The sequence below is a fragment of the Protopterus annectens genome, chromosome 13.part0 (genome assembly GCF_019279795.1).
Source record: "Protopterus annectens isolate FY-2018-M chromosome 13.part0, PAN1.0, whole genome shotgun sequence".
NCBI classification, from domain to species: domain Eukaryota; kingdom Metazoa; phylum Chordata; order Ceratodontiformes; family Protopteridae; genus Protopterus; species Protopterus annectens.
Window position 1 is genome coordinate 666,597,526 of NC_056747.1, and position 19,730 is coordinate 666,617,255.

The 19,730-nt window shown below is 45.0% G+C and overlaps 2 protein-coding genes across 2 annotated transcripts in view; one reads left to right on the forward strand and one right to left on the reverse strand.

Moving 5' to 3' along the window:
• LOC122787573 (Rab interacting lysosomal protein) overlaps positions 1–19,730 on the reverse strand; it is a 1,137,527-nt gene that overhangs the window by 427,912 nt on the left and 689,885 nt on the right. The gene's annotated exons all lie outside the window — the stretch shown is intronic.
• On the forward strand, positions 3,406–10,720 carry LOC122788391 (testis-specific serine/threonine-protein kinase 1-like). The gene is made up of 2 exons (XM_044055464.1): positions 3,406–4,395; positions 10,646–10,720. The coding sequence occupies exons 1-2, from the start codon at positions 3,406–3,408 to the stop codon at positions 10,718–10,720; spliced, it is 1,065 nt and encodes a 354-aa protein (XP_043911399.1).

Consider the following 19,730-nt stretch of genomic DNA (forward strand, 5'->3'; position numbering starts at 1 on the left):
CAAAAATCTGAGGGACAAAAAAATCTGGGTCGGGTCCAATGTCTGGCCAAGTTCCTATCTCTTTCCTTTATGATCCTTGCCATAGTCTTCCCATAAGCTATTGGGACCAGGCTTGCAGCGCTGGTGGGTAAGGTGCAGGGGGTAGAAGAGAGGGGCGGAGGAGTGGGACCCAGTTGCCACCTTGGCACGGTGGCCTTGAAGGATGGCAAGAAGGCTAAGAAAAAGGTGGGCCTTTAGTTTAGGGAAAGTTTTCTTCATTGCCTCGTGACCACACGGTGGGACACCATGGGTGTCCATTGGCTCTGTGTGTAGCTTTACACCGCAGCTTAAGATCACCAGGGGAGATTAGACTGGAGGGAGTCCCTGGGAGGCTGATGATATGGTGGCTAAGTTTTTTTTGCATTTGGGGGGAGAGTTTTGGGCTCTTGTGGGTTCCAATGTGGTTTCAACTGGTTTTTGGTGAGCAAGTCTGCTTGTATCATTTTTTTCTAAATGTTTCCACCCTATTTAGTTTCAGTGGAAGTTTTATAATGAGGCAATCTTTTGATTGTCTTTGAACCTCTTAGATTTTCTCTTGATTTGGTTTTTTTTGATATTTTTATTTTGCTTCTCCTGATTTTTGTAATGATCTCTTTGTCTTTTTGTTTATGGATTTTTTAACTGCTCTTTTATGGAAGTTTGTCTATTGGATTATAGCCACTTGTGGAAGATGTGGGTATTGTGATGTTTGCGTTTACCATTTGGGTTTGAGTCTTGGCCCAGTTAAGGGATTTAGGAGGAGGCTTTTGTATGGAGGGTTGGAAGTAAGAAGTGCTTTGTGGGGTTTTCGGCAATTGAAGGCCACAGCTTCCTTGTCGGCTGGCAGTCCTCTTTCAGAAGTCTTGAGTGGTGGGGGGTTTGCTTTAGTGTGGGAGTTTTGTTGGTCTAGTTGTTGTTGTTTTTATGATCTGATCTTGGGAATGAGTGGTATATTTTTATGTTCTCTTTGTGCCAACTAATTGGTGATCTTGGGGTTGCAATTTATTTCCCATCCTTGTGACGGTGAGATAGAGTTTTTTGGCTTTTGAATTTATGAACTGTTTCGTTGTTTGGGCTAGAAAGCTTTTGACTTCCAGGTGTTGGTGGACATTTATTGTCTCCAGTATCTTCCCAATATGTATGTTTATGGTTAGGTCACCTCTCTAGTGTATGGCATCAGGTTTCTTGGGATTTAGGATTACCTGTGTTGTCTACATTCAGGTGAGTTTGGGTGCTCATGTTTTGAGTATGGGCCTGTGCCTTCTTTGAACCTTCGGTAGGGCCGGCCTTTCTGATTTCGCTGCTGGATGGTTTTGCTTGAGAATTGGGAGTATTGGTTGTTGGTGGTGTGGGTTGGGGTGCTCCTGTGAGTATGATGAATAGGGGAGTTTGTGCAGTGGTGGATGATGGCGGGAACTGAAGGTTGATAGTGAGTGAGCACAGGGGAGCCTTGAACCATACTGCAACAGGTTCTCGAAGGCAGTGAACATGATTTAGTCAGGCTGTGAGTGCGTTTAGATTTCTGATAGACTTCTTTAGTTTTTTACTTCTGTTTTAGTAGTCTTAGATTTTGGGTTCACAATTAGTTTGTTTCATTTTGGCACTTTAGCCAATGTGTGTAGCTGGGGAAAGCATGTCAGCCCTAGCAAATCAGGGACTCCAGGGGTTGTAGAGCCTTCACGTCCCAGCAGGAATCGTGTCATGACAGAAACATGTCATCCAGAGCAGACAAGACACCCCAGGTCCGAGTTGTCTGTTCAGGCTTGGTGGCACTGCTTGGAGCATCACATCAGAGTAAGCTGCTGTGGCATCATTCTTGAGAGGGGATCTATGTTCTTGGGGGCGTAATCCGCCTTGCTGGGTCAGATCATTAGAGGAGAACAGGCTCTGGCTCTCTGTGCAGAGTCTCAGGAGACATGTCAGGTGGGTTGTGTTGTGAGGGTAGTAACTGTGTCCAGTTTGTGGCTTGCTGTGGGTGTGTATTTGTGTGGTTGATGTAATTGCGGATGACTGACTGTGGAATGTGCGCCTGTGACCAGTAGCTTCAGTGTGTGGGACTATGGGTGGTCAGTGTGTTGGTTTATGGTTTGTGTTATAGGTGGGGTGGTTGGTGTGGTGTTATGTGTCTGCTTGGGTGTATGGACTTGTGTTGGAGTTTTGTAGTTTTTAGGTTGCCTGTGCTCTGCTTTATGTGTTTATGTTGCTTGTTCTTGTGTGTCTCTATTGGCTGTGTAGCTGGTTGTGTGCTGATTTTCTGTGTGCCTGTCTTTAATGTTGTGTGTTTTGTGGTTTTGTTGTGATATTCCTGTGTGTGATCATTTGAGTTGATGTTGGTTTTGTGGGAGTTCCTGTCTTAATGCTGTGAGTGGTTGAGTTGAGCCAGTCCTGAGCAGTTGAGTAAATAGCTGCATCTGCATAAATATTCTGTGACATGTGGGGAGAGAGGGTTGTCTCCTCAATGAGGCTTGTAAGAGCTTGAGAAATTAAGAAGAATTAAACTGGACAATTGGAACATACCAAGGAAGTAACTTGTACACCAGAAATCCGGAAGTGAGGGACGTACAGAGATAGAGAGGACTTTGTATTTTCACTGCCACTGATCAACAGAGAGACTTTCCTTTAGCCCACAAAAAAAGCCTCCTCAAAACTTACACACAGTTCAAGAACAAAGCCTGTAACTGAACTTTTTTTAAATCTCAGAAAATTTTAAAATTAAGTGCAAGCATGAAAGCAATGTCAGCACACTGTTTCCTCATTTAACTTTAAAAATAATGCATGCATTTTTGAATATGCTTACAGTTCATAGTGTTTTATTCTGAATATTTCTTGGAGAATAGTGCAGTTTCAATAAGGGCTTAAAGAAGGCACTCACAAGGCCACATCAAGGAAAACTCAGCCATGGCCCACTAACTTAAAATCAGAAACCTGAAATTCCCAACAGCAGGGAGGTGTTCTATCATGCAAAAGTAAAATAAGGATTAGCTATTTAAAATAATCCAGTACATCTATAGCTGTGAAGTATAATTACAGCAAGCTCCCTTTCTTACTCTATCAAATTTCCAAGTCACCAATGAACTACACGTGAACCAAGAACATTTTCAGAATATTATGTCACACAAAAATTCTGATATTATTTTAACTGGAAAAGACAGCAGCTATTCTAGTTCTAACCAGCAAATCAATTAAGATGTTCACAACATCACCTCTGATGCCATAAATGACCAACAGAATGCACACACACCAGAACTCTAGAGAACAGCACAAGAAAATCTCATATAATCAACATAGTACAAATCATTCAAGTCTTTCTCTGCAAAAGTCAAAAGATACCTTACTGATTTAAAGTGAAACTGTTTAAGAAAAGAAGGAACCATCTTTCTTGCAGACATGGATGAAGCTACAGCCCTAAAAAATTGTGGTTACATTATGGGTGTTAGCTTAGCAGAAGGATGTTATGGGAAAGTGAAGTCTGCATACTCTAACCAATACAAAGCACATGTAGCAGTGAAGATAATAGACAAGAAAAAAGCAGATAATAACTATCTGGAGAAATTCCTACCCAGAGAAATGGAGATCTTGGCTTTAGTAAATCACAAAAATATTGTGAAGACGTATGAGATATTTGAGAGTTCAGATGAGAAGATTTACATTATCATGGAGCTTGCAGTTAATGGAAACTTGCTACAATATTTAAAATCCAGAGGGTCACTACCAGAAGACAGGTCCCAAAAGATGTTCCGGCAGTTAGCAATGGCCATGAAGTACTGTCATGATATCAATATTGTGCACAGAGACTTAAAGTGTGAAAATGTCCTTCTTGATATTAATTACAACATCAAGCTCTCAGACTTTGGGTTTTCTAAACAATGCGCTTATGATGAAGATGGAAGTATTTTGCTGTCTAAAACATTCTGTGGTTCTGTTGCATATACAGCACCAGAGGTGCTAGAAGGCATACCATATGATCCAAAGGTCTCTGACATCTGGAGCATGGGTGTTGTTCTTTTTGTTATGGTCTGTGACCACTGGCCATATGATGACAGTAATATCCAACAAATGGTAAGCACACAGAAGATGCATACAGTGGATTTTAGGTCTAAATGTGTGACCTCAGAGTGCAAAGACTTAATTATTCATATACTTCATCCAAATGTGCTGAAACGACTGACAATTGAAAAAATTCTGGCTCACACATGGATGCAGTCTACAAATTCAGAAAGCACACACAGAAAAAAAGCGGCTGAATGTTTTCAAACAGTGCACCAGCAAGAGGAGCAACCAAATGGATCTAAATTACAAAATAAGGGCAACAATAAGACTGAGGCAAAATCAAAAGCAACACAGTGCAAAAATGAATCCAAACCAGATAAAGAAAAAGTAAAGGAGGTGCAAAACAGCCAGTCAGCCTTTAATATGCCAGGGGAGCAAATCCTTATAAATCACTAAGTATTTGTTATACATAATAAAAATAATAACGATATTTTTCTGCTGTGGTCTACATTTACATATACATGTGAGATATTCAGCTAATAAAAGTGATGTTTCCCCCAAAAGCATGGTAAGCGGTTTTCATTTTTAGAACTCATTTATGTAGGAACATCATTTGTGTTGTGTGATATTTAATAGTTTCACTCTACATTAAAAGCGTAGTTCTGAAGTATGCTATCTAATGCTTTTGGACAAGAATTAACTACTATGAAGATAGAGGTCTTGCTATTATGCTGAAAAATGTATGATCCATGAAATTGTCAAAATGATTATTTGCATGCCTGCCACACATGGAATTTACCTAATAAATGTTATTTAAGTTTAATTCCACAAAGTCAAAAAGAGAAAAGTTGATATACTTCCTTAGGAAACCTGAACACTGATTAATTTCCAGATTTTCAAAGACAGCAGAGTAACATCCTTAAGCTGTTACTTAGTTCAATTTTCTACCATTCCCACCTGCCAGGCACCTATCCAGTCTAAGAAGCCATGTCCAATCTTTCTCTTTGCCAGATGGCAGCTGATCCACATAGGCATATATTCTATTTTGCATTTTAGACTTCTTCCTTTTTGCACATGCCTTAATAAATGCCTAACAGGTGGGTGTGCAACTGTTAAGCTATATGAATGTAACCTAAACACAAGAGTAACAAACTGGCCACAACCTCACCTTCTCCTACTAAACATGGCTTTTCTCCAGAAGGACACTAACATCTACTAATGACCTGACATGAATGAGAAGTTATGTACCTACCATAACGTTCCATGTTAGTTGTCTTCTTCTCGCCTTCTTTCTTGCTGGATGGGTTCGGAGCCGACCTTCGGCTCCGACACGGCCTATACTAAAGCCAGAGTGCTATTTACACCAGCTCGAGGCTACCCTATATCCCATAATGCTAGGCGCTAACTACCCAGATCTCGTTTGATAGCTGAAAACCATAGCAGTTTAGCTCTCCAACAAAAGGAGGAGAGGAACCTCGCTAGAAAGTCATCGACACCTATAGCTACCAGAAGGGATAGCCTAGGGGTCAAGCTGAGGCAAGAAGAAGATCCCCAAGGATCCTTTAGGTCTGTCCAGGCTAGGGGGATGGGGGGAGGGACGCTATAAAGAAGGCGAAAAGAAGACAACTAACATGGAACGTTATGGTAGGTACATAACTTCTCAATGTTAAGTTGTCAATCTCGCCTTCATTCTTGCTGGATGGGACCGCGTCCCTAGCACCTTCACCCTGGGTGGCTCATCGGAACAGACTCTTGAGAACGGTGGAACCAAAATTAGCCCGGCTTCTGGAGGCCATGTCTAATTTGTAATGAGAGATAAAGGTATGAGGAGAGGCCCAAGTGGCTGCCGCACAAATGGAATCTATTGGTAATCTAGCCTGAAAAGCTATTGAGGTGGCTAAAGCTCTGGTTGAGTGAGCCCTGGGCCTTGACAGTAACTTTTGGCGTCTGAGCTGATAGATGAAAGTGATCACAGATGCCAGCCATCCAGAAAGGGTTACTTTGGAAACTGGAAGGCCTTTCTTACCTGCTGCATAAGAAAGGAAGAGCTGCTCAGATTTCCTAGTTTGTTTGGTTCTATCCAAATAGTAACGGAATTGACGATGAACGTCCAGAAAGTGCAGTTTTTGTTCCGCTCTGTTGGAGTAGTTGGGGAAGAAAACTGGAAGATCAATAGACTGGTTTAGTTTTGTTTCAGAAGAAACCTTAGGTAAAAAGGACGGATTAGTCCTGAGGGACAATCTGTCTTTATGGAAAACTAGATAAGGTGGACGCATGCAAAGGGCCTGAAGCTCTGACACTCTTCTCGCAGATGTTATGGCAACCAGAAAGAGAGTTTTCCAAGATAGCAATTTCAGGGAGCAGGAAGCTGCAGGTTCAAAGGGGGGAAGAATCAAGGAGGTTAGAACCAAATTTAAGTCCCACTGCGGTGGGGGGGGGGGGTGTCCCTGATTGAGGGCTTAAGCAAAAAGATACCTTTGAGAAAGGTTTTACAAAGCTTATGGGACATGATACTGGAGTCCGAAAAGCCTGCATGAAAGTTCAAAATAGCCGCTAACTGTACTCTGATGGTGGAAGAAGAAGACCCTGAGTGAAACAATTCGGCTAGGAAGTCTAGGACTGATTGGATAGGGGCAGTAAAAGGATCTATATTTCTGGCTCCTGCCCAGAAGGAAAAACGCTTCCACTTGCTGGCGTAAATCCTCCTGGTGGATGACTTCAGGAAAGCTATAAGTATGTCACGCACAGAATGGGAAATAAGGGGAAGCCTGGCTAGGGTTGGAAATGGAGCAACCAAGCTGTGAGGTTGAGAGATTGCAGGGAGTGGTGCAGCTGTCCCGACTAATGGGTCAAAAAATCTGGCGCTGGGTCCAGATGCCAGGGCTGCCCCAAGAGGTAACGATGCAGGAACGGGAACCATATCTGACGAGGCCAGTAAGGAGCAATGAGGATCATGGTGGCTCTCATGGTGGTAGCTTTCTGAATCAATTGAGTGATTAATTGAAAGGGGGGAAAGCCATAAAGAAGTCCCCGGGGCCAATCGTGGACTACAGCGTCTCTGGGCGGGTGGCCGGGAAGAGGGTGAAGAAGTCGTGGCACTTGCTATTTTGAGGTGTTGCAAAAAGGTCGCAGCAAGGTCGACCCCATTTCTGAAAAATTGTTTCCACTATAGTTTGATTGACAGACCACTCGTGAGGCATGAGAATGACTCTGCTCAACCTGTCCGCTATGATGTTCGACTTCCCGGGGATGTGCATTGCTGTCAGAAACTGCTGAGAGGAGATCGCCCACTGCCAAAGTCTGAGAGCCTCTCGACACAAGGGATAGGACTTGGTTCCGCCCTGCTTGTTGATGTACCACATTACGCACATATTGTCCGTCTGAACTGCAATAGTCCCGATGGAAAGACAGTCCTGAAGGGCTTGCAATGCTAAAAGTACTGCTCTCATCTCCAAGACATTTATGTGCAGGTGGCACTCGAAAGGTTGCCATGTGCCCTGGACTGTCCTGCCCTTTTTCGAAATTTATGGAGATACCTAGCCCTTTGCAAGTATGAATGGTGTAATCGCTGGAGCGGAGAAGTTGACGCCTGGTGGTGGCAGTGAGGAGCCAGTCGTCTAGATATGGAAACACCTGGAATCCCTGATGTCTCAGATGAGCCGTAACCACTGCCATGCATTTGGTGAACACTCAGGGGGCTGTAGTGAGACCAAAGGGCAGGGCTCTGAACTGATAATGACTGGTTCCCAGCCGGAAGCGGAGAAACCTACTGGAGCGCCTGTGCATCTTGATGTGGTAGTACGCATCCTGAAGGTCTACTGAGCACACCCAATCGTCCTGACCCAGAAAGGGTAGAATGGACTGTAGCGTGACCATCTGGAACTTCGTTCTTCTTACAGACCTGTTTAGTCTGCTGAGATACAAAATGGGTCTCCAGTCCCCTGTCTTTTTTAGTACTAAAAAGAACTTGGAGTAGATTCCAGATCCTTGTTGGTCTGCTGGGACTGGCTGGATGGCTCTTTTTGCTAGCAGTTTTGATATTTCTACTACTGCTTGTTCCCTTAGACTGGGTGGAATGTTGGGAAGGGGACCTTTTGGCTGAGTTGGGGTGTGGATAAATGGAATTTTGTAACCCTCGGATATGATCGACTGTACCCATTTGTCTTGAGTGAGTGAAAGCCAGGCTTCTGGGTACAGTGATAACCTTCCCCCAACTGCCTCCAGTGGCGGACAGTCGGGCAGCTTCTCAGGGATGCTGGAAGGGTTTGTCAGAAAGAGACTCTCTGCTACCCTGATTTTGCGGACCTCCTCTGCCCCTGGGGCGGCGTCTGTTATTGTCCCCCCCCTGCCTCTAGAGGGGAACTGACCTCTTGCGTCAGGCGCGACCTCTTGTGGTTTATGGAACCACATCTTCCCACCCTTCTGACCCTTAGGGTATGGTCTAGACGGGGTGGAAAAATGAACTCCCACAGCAGAGAGAGTCTTGCCTTCTTGCTCGCATCGGGTCAAAATATCCTTCACCTGAGGTCCAAACAAAGCTGAACCGTCAAAGGGGGAGTTCGTGAAAGACGCCTTAAAGGGGTCTGCAAAGTTACAAAGCCGCATCCAGGCATGACACCTTAAGGCCACACCTGTGCCTGCAGCCCTGCTCGCCCCATCGGCCGCATAGGAAATAAGCCGCATGGAGGAGTTGACAATGGAATTCAGGGTTGCCAACTGGGAATTTATTTTGTCTTGAGACCCCGCAGCTGTTGGATCCTGTAAGACCTCACCCACTTCTTTGAGCATATCTCTTTGAAGTTGGGTGAAGTGGCACAAATAATTCAGCGAATGCATGACGAAGGTCGCTGAAGAAAACATCCGCTTGCCGTACCTATCCATAGTCCTAGATTCCTTGTTAGGAGGATGGACCGGTACTGAAGGATCAGCCAGTTCCTTCTTAGTGGCTGCAGCCACCACCATGGAATCAACCGGGACACCCTTGGCTAAAAACTGCTTGTCCGAAGGGGCTGTTATGAATTTGGAAGACCTCCGTGGGGTAGGTTCCATCGTGTCAGGGGCCGTCCATGCCTTCCGCGCCACCACTTCCATGAGGGGATCGAAAGGCGGAGACACTCAGGAGGTGGAAGGGTAAGAGCCAAAAGCCTCTAGGTAAACCGACTCGTCCTCGGAAGGGTTAAGGGTAGACCAGTTCCCCCTCTGCTTCAGGATTTCAAGGATGTCTGAAAAGGAGACATCCTCAGAGGGGGACCGTGAGGACCCTTCCGACTCATCCAAGTCGGTATCCGATGTGACGGTCTCAGGGGAGTCCACATGCTTCCTATTACATTTCCTCTTCTGAGGGGGTTCCTCTGATGGATCAGGGGAAACCTCGGAAGAGGAGGATATTCCCAGTGGGGACACCTGAGGCGTTGGATCTCTAGGTCAGGAATGAGAGAGTGGGTAGAGACCGCAGCAGGCACTACAGAGGGAGGAGCTGAGGGAGCTGACCATGGAGCAGGCACAGGGGCCAGTACGCCTCATGACTTCGAAGTCACCCCTATCAGGCAGGGTAGAAGGTCCCCGCTCTGAAGAGATAAGGACCCCTCCCGGCACCGAGAGGGAACGGCTCCGAAGCCGATGTCGGGGCCGAACTTACCAGCGCCGAAGCTCCGAGTGGGAGGATGGTGTCGGACAAGGGTCCGATGCCACTCTCCCCCTCGAGCCGACGAGGAAGTCCATGCACCCAGATCCCTCCAAGGATGGGACCATGGAAGAGACTGAAGCCGACGACAGAGCTGAAATGTGAGGTATCGGCTCCGACGTGTCGACGGCCACGGCTCCAACAAGCTCCGGCTCTGAACTCAAAGGAAGAGTCAGAGGAGGAATCGAAGATGGGGTGGGGATAGCCACTGCCTGTTGAGAAGGGCTATGAAGCATTTGGGCTAGTGCCTGAGACTTAAGAAGTCTACTAACCACCCTCTCGAGGTCGTGGTCCGAGAGCCTGGAAGACCTGGAGGAATGGGTTCGATGACTCTGCTCCGAGAGTAAGGGAGACCTCGGAGCCGAGTGAACAGACTCCAAGGATGGAGATCTGGACCTCTTACGGCTGGCAGATGGTGCCGACACTACTATCGGCACCGACTGTGTCCCGGAAACATTGGCTCCGGTTCGAGCCGATGTAGAAGCTTGAACCTGAGGAACATCGACTCCAGCCGGAGACTATGAAGAAGACTGTGTCTTGGAAGCATCGGCTCCAGCCGGAGCCGATGAGACAGCAGTTCGAGAACCACCAGTCGAAGGCTCTGAGCTCGGAGCCGATGGCTTAGATGGCTTTGAAGGCTTCCCCGACGAAGACTTGGTTGGGGAACCTTCAGGTTTTAACAAGCCCCTCAAAATCAATTTATTTCTGCGTTCCTGCAGGACTCTTGGGCTGAACGCATGACAGACCGAACAAGAGTCCTGCAGGTGCAGAGGGCCCAGGCAATAAACACAAGAAGTATGACCATCTGTCAGCGGCATTTTCTGACAGCATGAGTCACACTTCTTGAAGGCTGAGACCCTGGTGTCTTTTGACATCTTAAGAACAGAAAACTAAACACACATACACACACAGACACCCTATTAAGTAAAGTCAGTCACATGAAAAAAATTTAACTGGCAAGGCAGAAAAAAGGCCCAAAGTCCTAACCCTATAACAAAGGGAATTAAAAAAGGTCTTAAAAGGGATTAAAAGAGGCCTAAAGGGGGGATTAGCTATGAATGGGAAGCTAATGGGATGGTCGCTAACTAAACTTAAGAAAAACCCAGTCTAAAAATAGCAATTTTTTTACAGAAAAACTTCTAACCTGAAGAGCCGGTAGTAAACGAACCTCGTAGTTGTAAGTGGCAAACGAGATATGGGTAGTTAGCGCCTAGCATTATGGGATATAGGGTAGCCTCGAGCCGGTGTAAATAGCTCTCGAGCTTTAGTATAGGCTGAGTCGGAGCCGAAGGTCGGCTCCGAACCCATCCAGCAAGAATGAAGGCGAGATTGACAACTTAACATCTTCCTTTCCAAGACACATGCCAACCCCCTAGAAGATGATATGTGACCAGGTAAATGCATCCTTAAATTATTTACAAGTATTTACAATTTTGTTGTTAAGACACATATTACTGAAATGATTCAGGCTCATAAAACTAAGTTATTCTGTTTGTCTTTTTACAAGCTAAGTATTTTGCTGTCCTATTTATCTTTTCACCTTTTTCTTTTTACAGTTTAAGTGTTTTATCTTCTTTTTTATTTTGATTTTTTTTCTTAAATGTTTGTTAGCTAGCCAAAATGGTAACCAGAAGCTTTATTCCAGGTAACTTGCTTACAAATAGTTATACTAAGTGTACATAAGCAAGGTTCTAACCACGGGCTATCATCTTATTAGTAGCTTAAAGTCTTAACTTTTCATGCTGTCTTGCTAGACATGTAGTATCTTCACCTTTGAAATTTAGCAGTTTGCAAGGATAATGTCTGAAGGATCAATATACCTTTACCATTAACAGATTGGTGTACTTGCACTAGTGTTATATAACTACATGTAAGGGTGGTTTTATGGCATTTAATAATCAAGTTAAGCAAGTTAATGTCAGTCCACCCATCCTGGAGCTACATAACATTAGAAGCAAACTGTGATACACAAAATATTCATCTTTTTATATAGGGCAGACTTTTGCTGTAAACCAAGCTAGAAGTAGGAAAGGTTCCTGACAAATGCAAGCACTCACTCACTCACTCACTCACTCACTCACTCACTCACTCACTGTCCAAGCAGAAGGAAAAGGTTATCTGGCATGAATGTATAACTCTGCATAATGAATGGCAGTTTAGTACAAAACATTACGACAATGAGTTGCTAAGGAATTTTATTCTGTATACACAGGTCTGATAAACTCAGTCCCCAACTACATACTGTGCATGTTTGTCAGACAGTAGACCTTAGACACCCCTGAAAACAAGCACCTTAGGTTATCGTGTTTACCCACACAAATAAAATAAAAATAAAACAAATACCACAAAAACAGTAATCTCTCAACAAGTTTGTCAGATAATACACAGACACTATTTACTTATTTATTCACTGATTAATTTATTGATTTGTTAATTGGGTGACTGCATTGATCTTGGGCATCTTTTCAGAATACATCCCAATAAGAGTAAAAAGAATACAAATACATTTGGAAGCATACTAGAGCATACAATTATTAGCCAAAAAAGTACAATATGAAAAACTAAATTTACATTCCAATGCCAGACACAAAAAAAAACAATAATTTATTTTATTTTTTATTTTATTTTACATTTGTTGACCATGATTATAGCATTAAACAGCAATGTTACAGGATTATTACAAGGCATTAAGTTAAGTAGCAATACAATGTTATACAGTTTCAATAATCAGGAGTATAGCAAAACTATTTCAAGATGTAGAAAAAGAAAATATGTCATTAAGATGAATATAGTTTTTGGGGTAAGTGGTTACAAAAAAAACAGTTTTATCATAATGTAGTTGCATGAAGGCAAGACAATTACAACAGAATGTTTCTCTGAGGCAATTTGCTTAATAGATTTTAGAAGACAGTAGAAAGAGTAGTCAAGGAAGGTTAGAGAGAGAGCTAGTGAGAAGAGTGAGTTAAGGGCAGAAAGTAGATTAAGGTGTGGGAAGTAGGGGATGTTTAAGGAGGGAGAGTGCAGAGGCATGACCAGTGACTTTTAAAGTGCTTTTTGGTAGCTGTCTTAAATTGTTTAGGATGTGCAAGGGTCCTGATTTCTAGTGGGAGCCTATTCCAGGCAATAGTGGGGTGATAGCTGTACATGTTGCGTCCAAATTTAGACTTGGGTTTGTAGATTTGTAGTAGGTCTTGATTAGAGCTTCGCAGAGGTCTGGAGGGAGAATAATGGGAGATGAGAGGGGGACAGTGCTGGGCAGTAGGAAGGTTGGTATAAGACAGAAAAAGAAGTTGTGTCTTACCATAATGTTCCATCTGTATTGTTGATCCTTGTTCAGTCACTACGCATGGGTATCGGTTCTGACCTCGTAACCAAGCCGGACAGTTTCCAAGCTCACGTCAGCTACAAACTCTCGAGCTAAACTCTTACCCATAATCCCCCTCTCCCTGTTACCTAAGATTGAGTTTGCAAGTCAAAAGAAGGTAGAGGCTACCTCTGGTCAAATGACTTAAGAAAACCGGATGGTGAGATCCACTAGAAGCCACACAGGAGGGGGAAGGAGGGAGGGTCATAATGACTGAATGAGGATCAACAATACAGATGGAATGTTATGGTAAGACATAACCTCTTTATCTGATATTATTAATCCTCGTTCATTCCTTACGCATGGGACAGAGTCCCCAGCTACCTCTACTCCTGGGAGGCTCTTAGGGAAGGACATTCCTGAGCACCATAGAACCAAAAGATGCTCTTCCCCTGGAGGGCAAATCCAATTTGTAATGATTGATGAAGGTATGAGGCGTAGCCCAAGTTGCAGCTGCACAGATGTCATGTAAAGAAGCTCTGGCATGGAAGGCAGCAGAAGTTGCCACCGACCTTGTCAAATGAGCCTTCATAGTAGTAGGCAACGGAATAATATGTTGTGTATAAATGAAGGTCACACAGTCTTTCAACCATCTAGCTACTGTGACCTTAGCAACAGCAGATCCTAATCTAGGTCCAGAATAGGCCAAAAATAACTGGTCAGATTTACGAGAGGACATAGTCCTGTTTAAATAAAAACGGATTTGCCTGTGAATATCTAGGGTATATAGGCAATACTCTCCTCTGTTTGAATGATTGGGAAAGAAAACTGGCTATTCAATGGTTTGATTAATGGACATTTCAGAGATCACTTGGCAGAAATGAAGGATTAGTTCTCAAAGACACTCTATCGCTATGAAAAATCAAGTATGGACTCTTGATGCATAAAGCTTGAAGCTCAGAGATATGTCTGGCAGAAGTAATGGCGACCAAAAACAAGGTTTTCCATGACAAATATTTGAGGTCGCAAGAAGAAACAGGTTCGAAGGGTGGCATTGTCACAGCTTGTAGAACTAATGCTAGATCCCATGGCTGAATAGGTTCTCTAAAAGTTGGCTTCAGATGATTCACACCTTTTATGAAGGTCTTGCACAATTTGTGTGACATAAGAGAGGAGTCTTGCACACCCTCATGGAAATTAGATATTGCAGCCAAATGAACTCTAATGGTAGAGGCCGATAGACCCGATTGAAAAAGGTCGGACAGATACTCTAGTATTGTCGACACTGGTGCTAAGAAGGGATCTACTTGTTTTTTTTCAGCCAACAGGTAAATCTTTTCCACTTGCTTAGATAAATAATTCTAGTGGAAGACTTATGAGATTCAATGAGAATGTCACGTACTGGTAAAGAAGATCATTCTGCCTGGCAATCAAGGGGAATTGATTGAAGCTGTGAGCTTTAGGTTGTCCAAGTTGGGAAGAATCAGGTTCTGCAGATTGTGAGATCAACTCCAGGGTTGGATGGAGAAACCATGGTCGATCTAGTAGGTGAGGCCAAAGGCAGGGGGAACCAAATCTGACAAGGCCAATATGGTGCTGTGAGGATCACCTTACTCTTCAACCGACAGGCTTTCTTCAGAAACTGGGAAATGAGGGGAAAAGGTGGGAATGCATAAAGAAGATCCGAAGGCCAATCGTGGACTAGAGCGTCCCTGGGTGACTGTCCCGGAGGGGGAATCAGGGCGAAGTAGTTGCTGCATTTGTAGTTGGTCGGGGATGCAAAGAGGTCACAGCAAGGATGGCCCCAGAGGTGGAAGATCTCAGCCACTATCAAGGGATTCAGGGACTACTCGTTAGGTTGTACAATGCACCTGCTGAGTCTGTCTGCTATCACGTTGGAACTCCCTGGAATGTGCGTTGCTAGAAGAAAACAGTTGGTAGCCATCACCCATTGCCATATCCTCATGGCCTCTCGACAAAGGGGGTAAGATTTGGTTCCACCTTGCTTGTTGATGTACTAGACCACCGCCATGTTGTCTGATTGAATCGCAATCATCCCAGACGACAGCAGGGGATGGAATGCTTGCAACGCCAGAAGCACCGCCTTCAGCTCTAGAACAATTATATGCATATGGGCCTCCAGTTCGGACCAAGTGCCTTGCACTGTCTGTCCCTGACATAGCCCCCCCACCCCATCAGGGAGGCATCCGTGGTCACTGTGGCCTTGGGTTGCTGGGGGGAGAAGGGGCGAGACCATTGTGACAGATTGTGTGTCATCCACCAATTTAAATCCTGTTTGCACCTGTGGGTTACTTGAATCTTGGCTGAAAGAGGATGCTGAAAAGGATACCATTAGGTGAGCAGCAGCCATTGTAGAAGCCTCATATGAAACCTGGCCAGGGGGACAATGGTGAAGGAGGCTGCCATGGAACCCAACAGCTGTAGAACAGAGTGAGCTGTGGATTTCTCCCTTGAAAGGACTGGAATCAGTTGTTGCTTTATCCTTTTATGTCCGAGATAACCACTATGAATTTTGTTGACTGAGATTGGATTTTTGCCAGTTTATGGTTATGCCTAGCCTTTGTGCAGTGAGGAGAGAGTATGCCAGGGCTTCTTCCAGTAGATGTCTGGTAGGGATGGAAATGAGCCAGTCATCTAGGTATGGAAACACAAGTGAGCTGTGACAACTGCCATGCACTTTGTGAATACTCTGGGGGCTGTAGAGAGTCCGAAGGGCAGTACTCTGAACTGGTAGTGACTGGCTCCCACATGGAAGCACAGAAATCTTCTTGATGGCCTGTCCACTTTTATGTGGTAGTACGCATCTTGAAGATCTATCAAGCACATCCAATTGTCTTTTTCCAAAAGCGGGAGGATAGACTGTATTGTGACCATCCAGAATTTTTGTACTCTCTCAAACTTGTTCAATACACTGAGATCCAAAATTGGTCTCCAGTCCTCTGGATCCTATCTGGTCTAGAGGGACTATTTGGATGACTCTCTTTCTTAGCAGCTTTTCTATCTCTAGTGCTGCTTCTTCCCTTTGACTGGGTGGAACGTTGGGAAGGTTTTTTGAAGGGACGGGACAAATATCGAAGGGGATATGATAACCTCTGGTTATAATCCTTTGTACCAAAGAATCGGTGGTGATTGTGAGTCAGGCAACAGGGTACAAGGAGAAACGACCCCCAACCACCTCCAGAGGAAAGGAGTTGGGCCGCTCTTTGGGAGCGCTGGTAGGATTGGCCAGGGAAAGAGTCCCTGGAACCCTGGTTACACGGACCCTCTCTGCCCCGAAAGGAGCATCTTCCCTGTGAGTTTCCTCCTCTACCTCTAAGGGAGAACTCAGCCTGTGTGTCACGGAAAGGACGCTGAGATTTCTTGAACCATATCTTCCCAGTCTTTTGGTTTCGGGAGAAAGCACGTTGAGTGGAAGAATAACGGACACCTACGGCAGAAAGGGTCTTACCGTCCTGTTCACATCTGGCCAGTGTGCTTTTAACTTTGGGTCCAAACAATGAGGAGGCCTCAATGGGAGCGTTAAGAAAGGAAGCCTTAAAGGGTTCCGTGAAAATGCACAAGCGCATCCAGAAGTGTCGTCTCAAGACCGCAGCTTAACCCGCTGCTCTAGCTGCTCCTTCTGATGCGTGAGATATGTCGCATAGAGGAGTTAGATATTGACTCAGTGGTGGCCAGCTGAGAGGCCACTTTGTCATGGACCTCATCAGACATGGCACCAGCTAAGGTTTCAGAGAGCTCGGAAATCAGTTCCTTTGAAGCCTGGTAAAGTGTGCCATATAATTCAGGGACCTGATAGTAAAGGTCACTAATGCAAAGGTGTGCTTCCCTATCCTGTCCAGGGCCTAGGACTCTTTGTTAGGCGGATGGACAGTCTGGCTTTCTTCTTCTGCCAGATCCTTTTTTGTTGTGGCCGCCACCACCAGAGCATCCACAGGAAGACCTTTTGACCAATGGGGATCCGTATCAGGAGGAGACAAAACCTTGTCTGGCCTCCGGGGAATAGCCTCAACGGTGTCAGGAGCCTTCCACGCATGCTGCACGATGAGCCGGACAAGTTCATCGGCAGGTGGAGTAACCCAGGAGGTAGGGGGCTGGGCGCAAAAAGCCTGCAGGAACACAGACTCCTTAGAGGTCAGATTAGAGGGCTGCCAGTCACCTCTCTGTTTAAGGATTTTGAGGATATCACTGAAGGACACCTCAGTGGGTGGCCGAGGGGATCCTTCCCCCTCATCAAAGTCTGTGTCTTCAGTAAGGGACTCTCCTGTGGAGTCCATGTGCTTCCTCTTACACAAACTTTTCTGGTGGACTTCCTCAGAGGGGAGAAGCTGGGGAAGACAGCGGAAAGGGGGTTTCCTGTGGGAATATGTCCTGAGGACCTTGCACCCGGTGTCCGCTAGATGTGACTTGTGAAACCAGTGTACCAGAGGAGGGAGGGGGGATAGACAGCCCAATATCGCCAGTGTAAGCGAAAGCCTTCTCCATCAGTTGAAAGGCTGGTCCACCTGAAGAGGAGTGAGTGTCCAGGACAGGGATCACCCCTCCCGTAAGTGGCTCAGCCTGTCGACTCGGAGTCCCCGGATGGCTGTGGAGCAGCAAATTACACGTGTCACAACTATCATCCTGGGTCATAGCAAAACTTTCCTGCCACAAAGGCAACTGTGGTTCTTTAGTGAGATCCACAAAGGGAACGGAAGAGGGGGAAGACTGAGCTATATCAATGGACTTCAAAGGCAATGAAGGAGGAGAATAAGAAAGGGTCTCTGTTGATGGGTAATCACCTCCCAAGGAAGGATAGGTCCAAGGGAGTGGGATAACTCTGACCAAAAGCACTTGATCCACAAGACGCAACACATCGTGTTCGGAAAGGCTTCTAGTGGACCTCACGGAGACTGTGGGAGAAACAGGCCTGTCCACAGAAGAGACAAACTCGGTGCCCACCTCACTAGTCTGCACCGAGAACAACGGTGCTGAGAGAGACTGGAGTACGGGTGTCTGCACCAAGGAAGTCATCGGTGCCTTGGTCATGGTCTGCACTGACACAAGGAACAGTGCCGAAGTGGTTGTCAGTACCGAAGCTAGAACCGACAAAATTGGAGCCAACAACTGAGGCATCGGTTCTGAGTAAGATGTCGGAGCCGATGTGGTCAAGGTCTGCGCCAACTGAGCGGTCGGTGCCAGTACAGTAGTCATAATGTTCTGAACCGAGGAGCCCCTCAGTGCCGATATAGTGAAGGCTGCAGGAGAAGACGGAGCCGAGATCACTAATGGAGCCGAAGGCCTCGGTGCCGAAAGTCTAGGCACTGAAAGCACTGGGGCTGACTGAGTGAGCTACGGAGTGGAAACTATGGCCTTTTTAGGTTTTGGTTGGTGGGAGTCCCCAGCCGGGGACGAAGGCAAAGACTTGGCCTTAGTACGAACATCCAAAATTTTCTTATGGGCTCTAGGAGGGTTGAGGCCTCCGACCCAGAAATAGCCTCTGAAAAAAGAGATTTAAGAAGTCCCTTCAGCAACAACTTGTTTTTCCTTTCTAACAAGGTTCTGTTAGAAATATTTTCACAGATAGTACGGGTCAACAGATAAATGGGACGCCCCCAAACAATAAACGCACAAAGAGTGTGCATCAGATGTAGGTAATTTGTGTCCATAATGAGAACACCTTTTAAAACCCGGACTACCTTTCTTATCTGCCATGATAGAAAAAAGGGATAGTAGAAAGGGTAACAGCAATGGTACAAAAGAATACCCGAAGGTATGAAAAAAAGGAAGATTACCAATGATGGTAGGGGAGAAATACTGCGCGGTAAAAGGTGTAGAGAAAAGAGAAGAAAACTCAAGAAAATATGGTTGCTAGATGCGATAGGGTAAGAGACAACGAAACAGAAACTTTTCTGACAGAAAAGTTATAAAAATGGCTATTCTGACAACAAATAACTATACTTAGCTCAAGAGAAGCAGTTCGACACGACCGAATGGCAACGCAGCAAAGTAAATCTGGGATAACAGGGAGAGGGGGATTATGGGTAAGAGTTTAGCTCGAGAGTTTGTAGCTGACGCGAGCTTGGAAAATGGCCGGCTCGGTTCCGAGGTTGGAACCGATACCCAAGCGTAAGGAATGAACGAGGATTAACAATATCAGATCGGATGATCTGGAGCTGAGAGAGAAGAAACTGGTGGGGTAGTTCAAGCCAGTTTAGGTGTTTTAGAGACAGACAGTGATGGGATTTGTAGGTTTCTTGGGCAACAAATCTAGCTACCTTGTTGTAGGTAGATTCGAGTTTGGTCAGGAGGGCTGAGTTAAGATTTGTGAGACTTTGAGAAATGTACATTAGACTGAGTAGAAGGTAGGTAAGAGAGAGAGTAATCTTGGCTTCAGAGGTAAGGAATTTCTTGTTACGGTAAAGGAGCCCTGGTAATGAATGAGTCTTTTTGATACAGTTATTAACATGCAAGTCAAATTTAAGCTGATCATCGATGATTAAGCCTAAGAACTCAGTGCTGGATTCTACCTGAATGGGAGTGTTATTAAGGGACTTTTTATTTATTTATTAAGGGACAATAACTTAGATAAACATTATATATCACAGGTTTTAGGGATACACTGTATATCGAAGAACAGAGGCATTTTCATTTCAAGTGCATACGTTAGAATCACTACAATGTACCAAAAATAAGGATAAAATACACTCAACAAAAAATCTGCATAATAATACTTTA

Bases quoted from the DNA above. Each gene is read 5' to 3' on its own strand.
- LOC122788391 (XM_044055464.1), top strand. From the start codon at position 3,406: ATGGATGAAGCTACAGCCCTAAAAAATTGTGGTTACATTATGGGTGTT. The intron at 4,396-10,645 runs GTAAAGGAGGTG...AAAAAATTTAAC, and splicing joins CCAAACCAGATAAAGAAAAA to TGGCAAGGCAGAAAAAAGGC.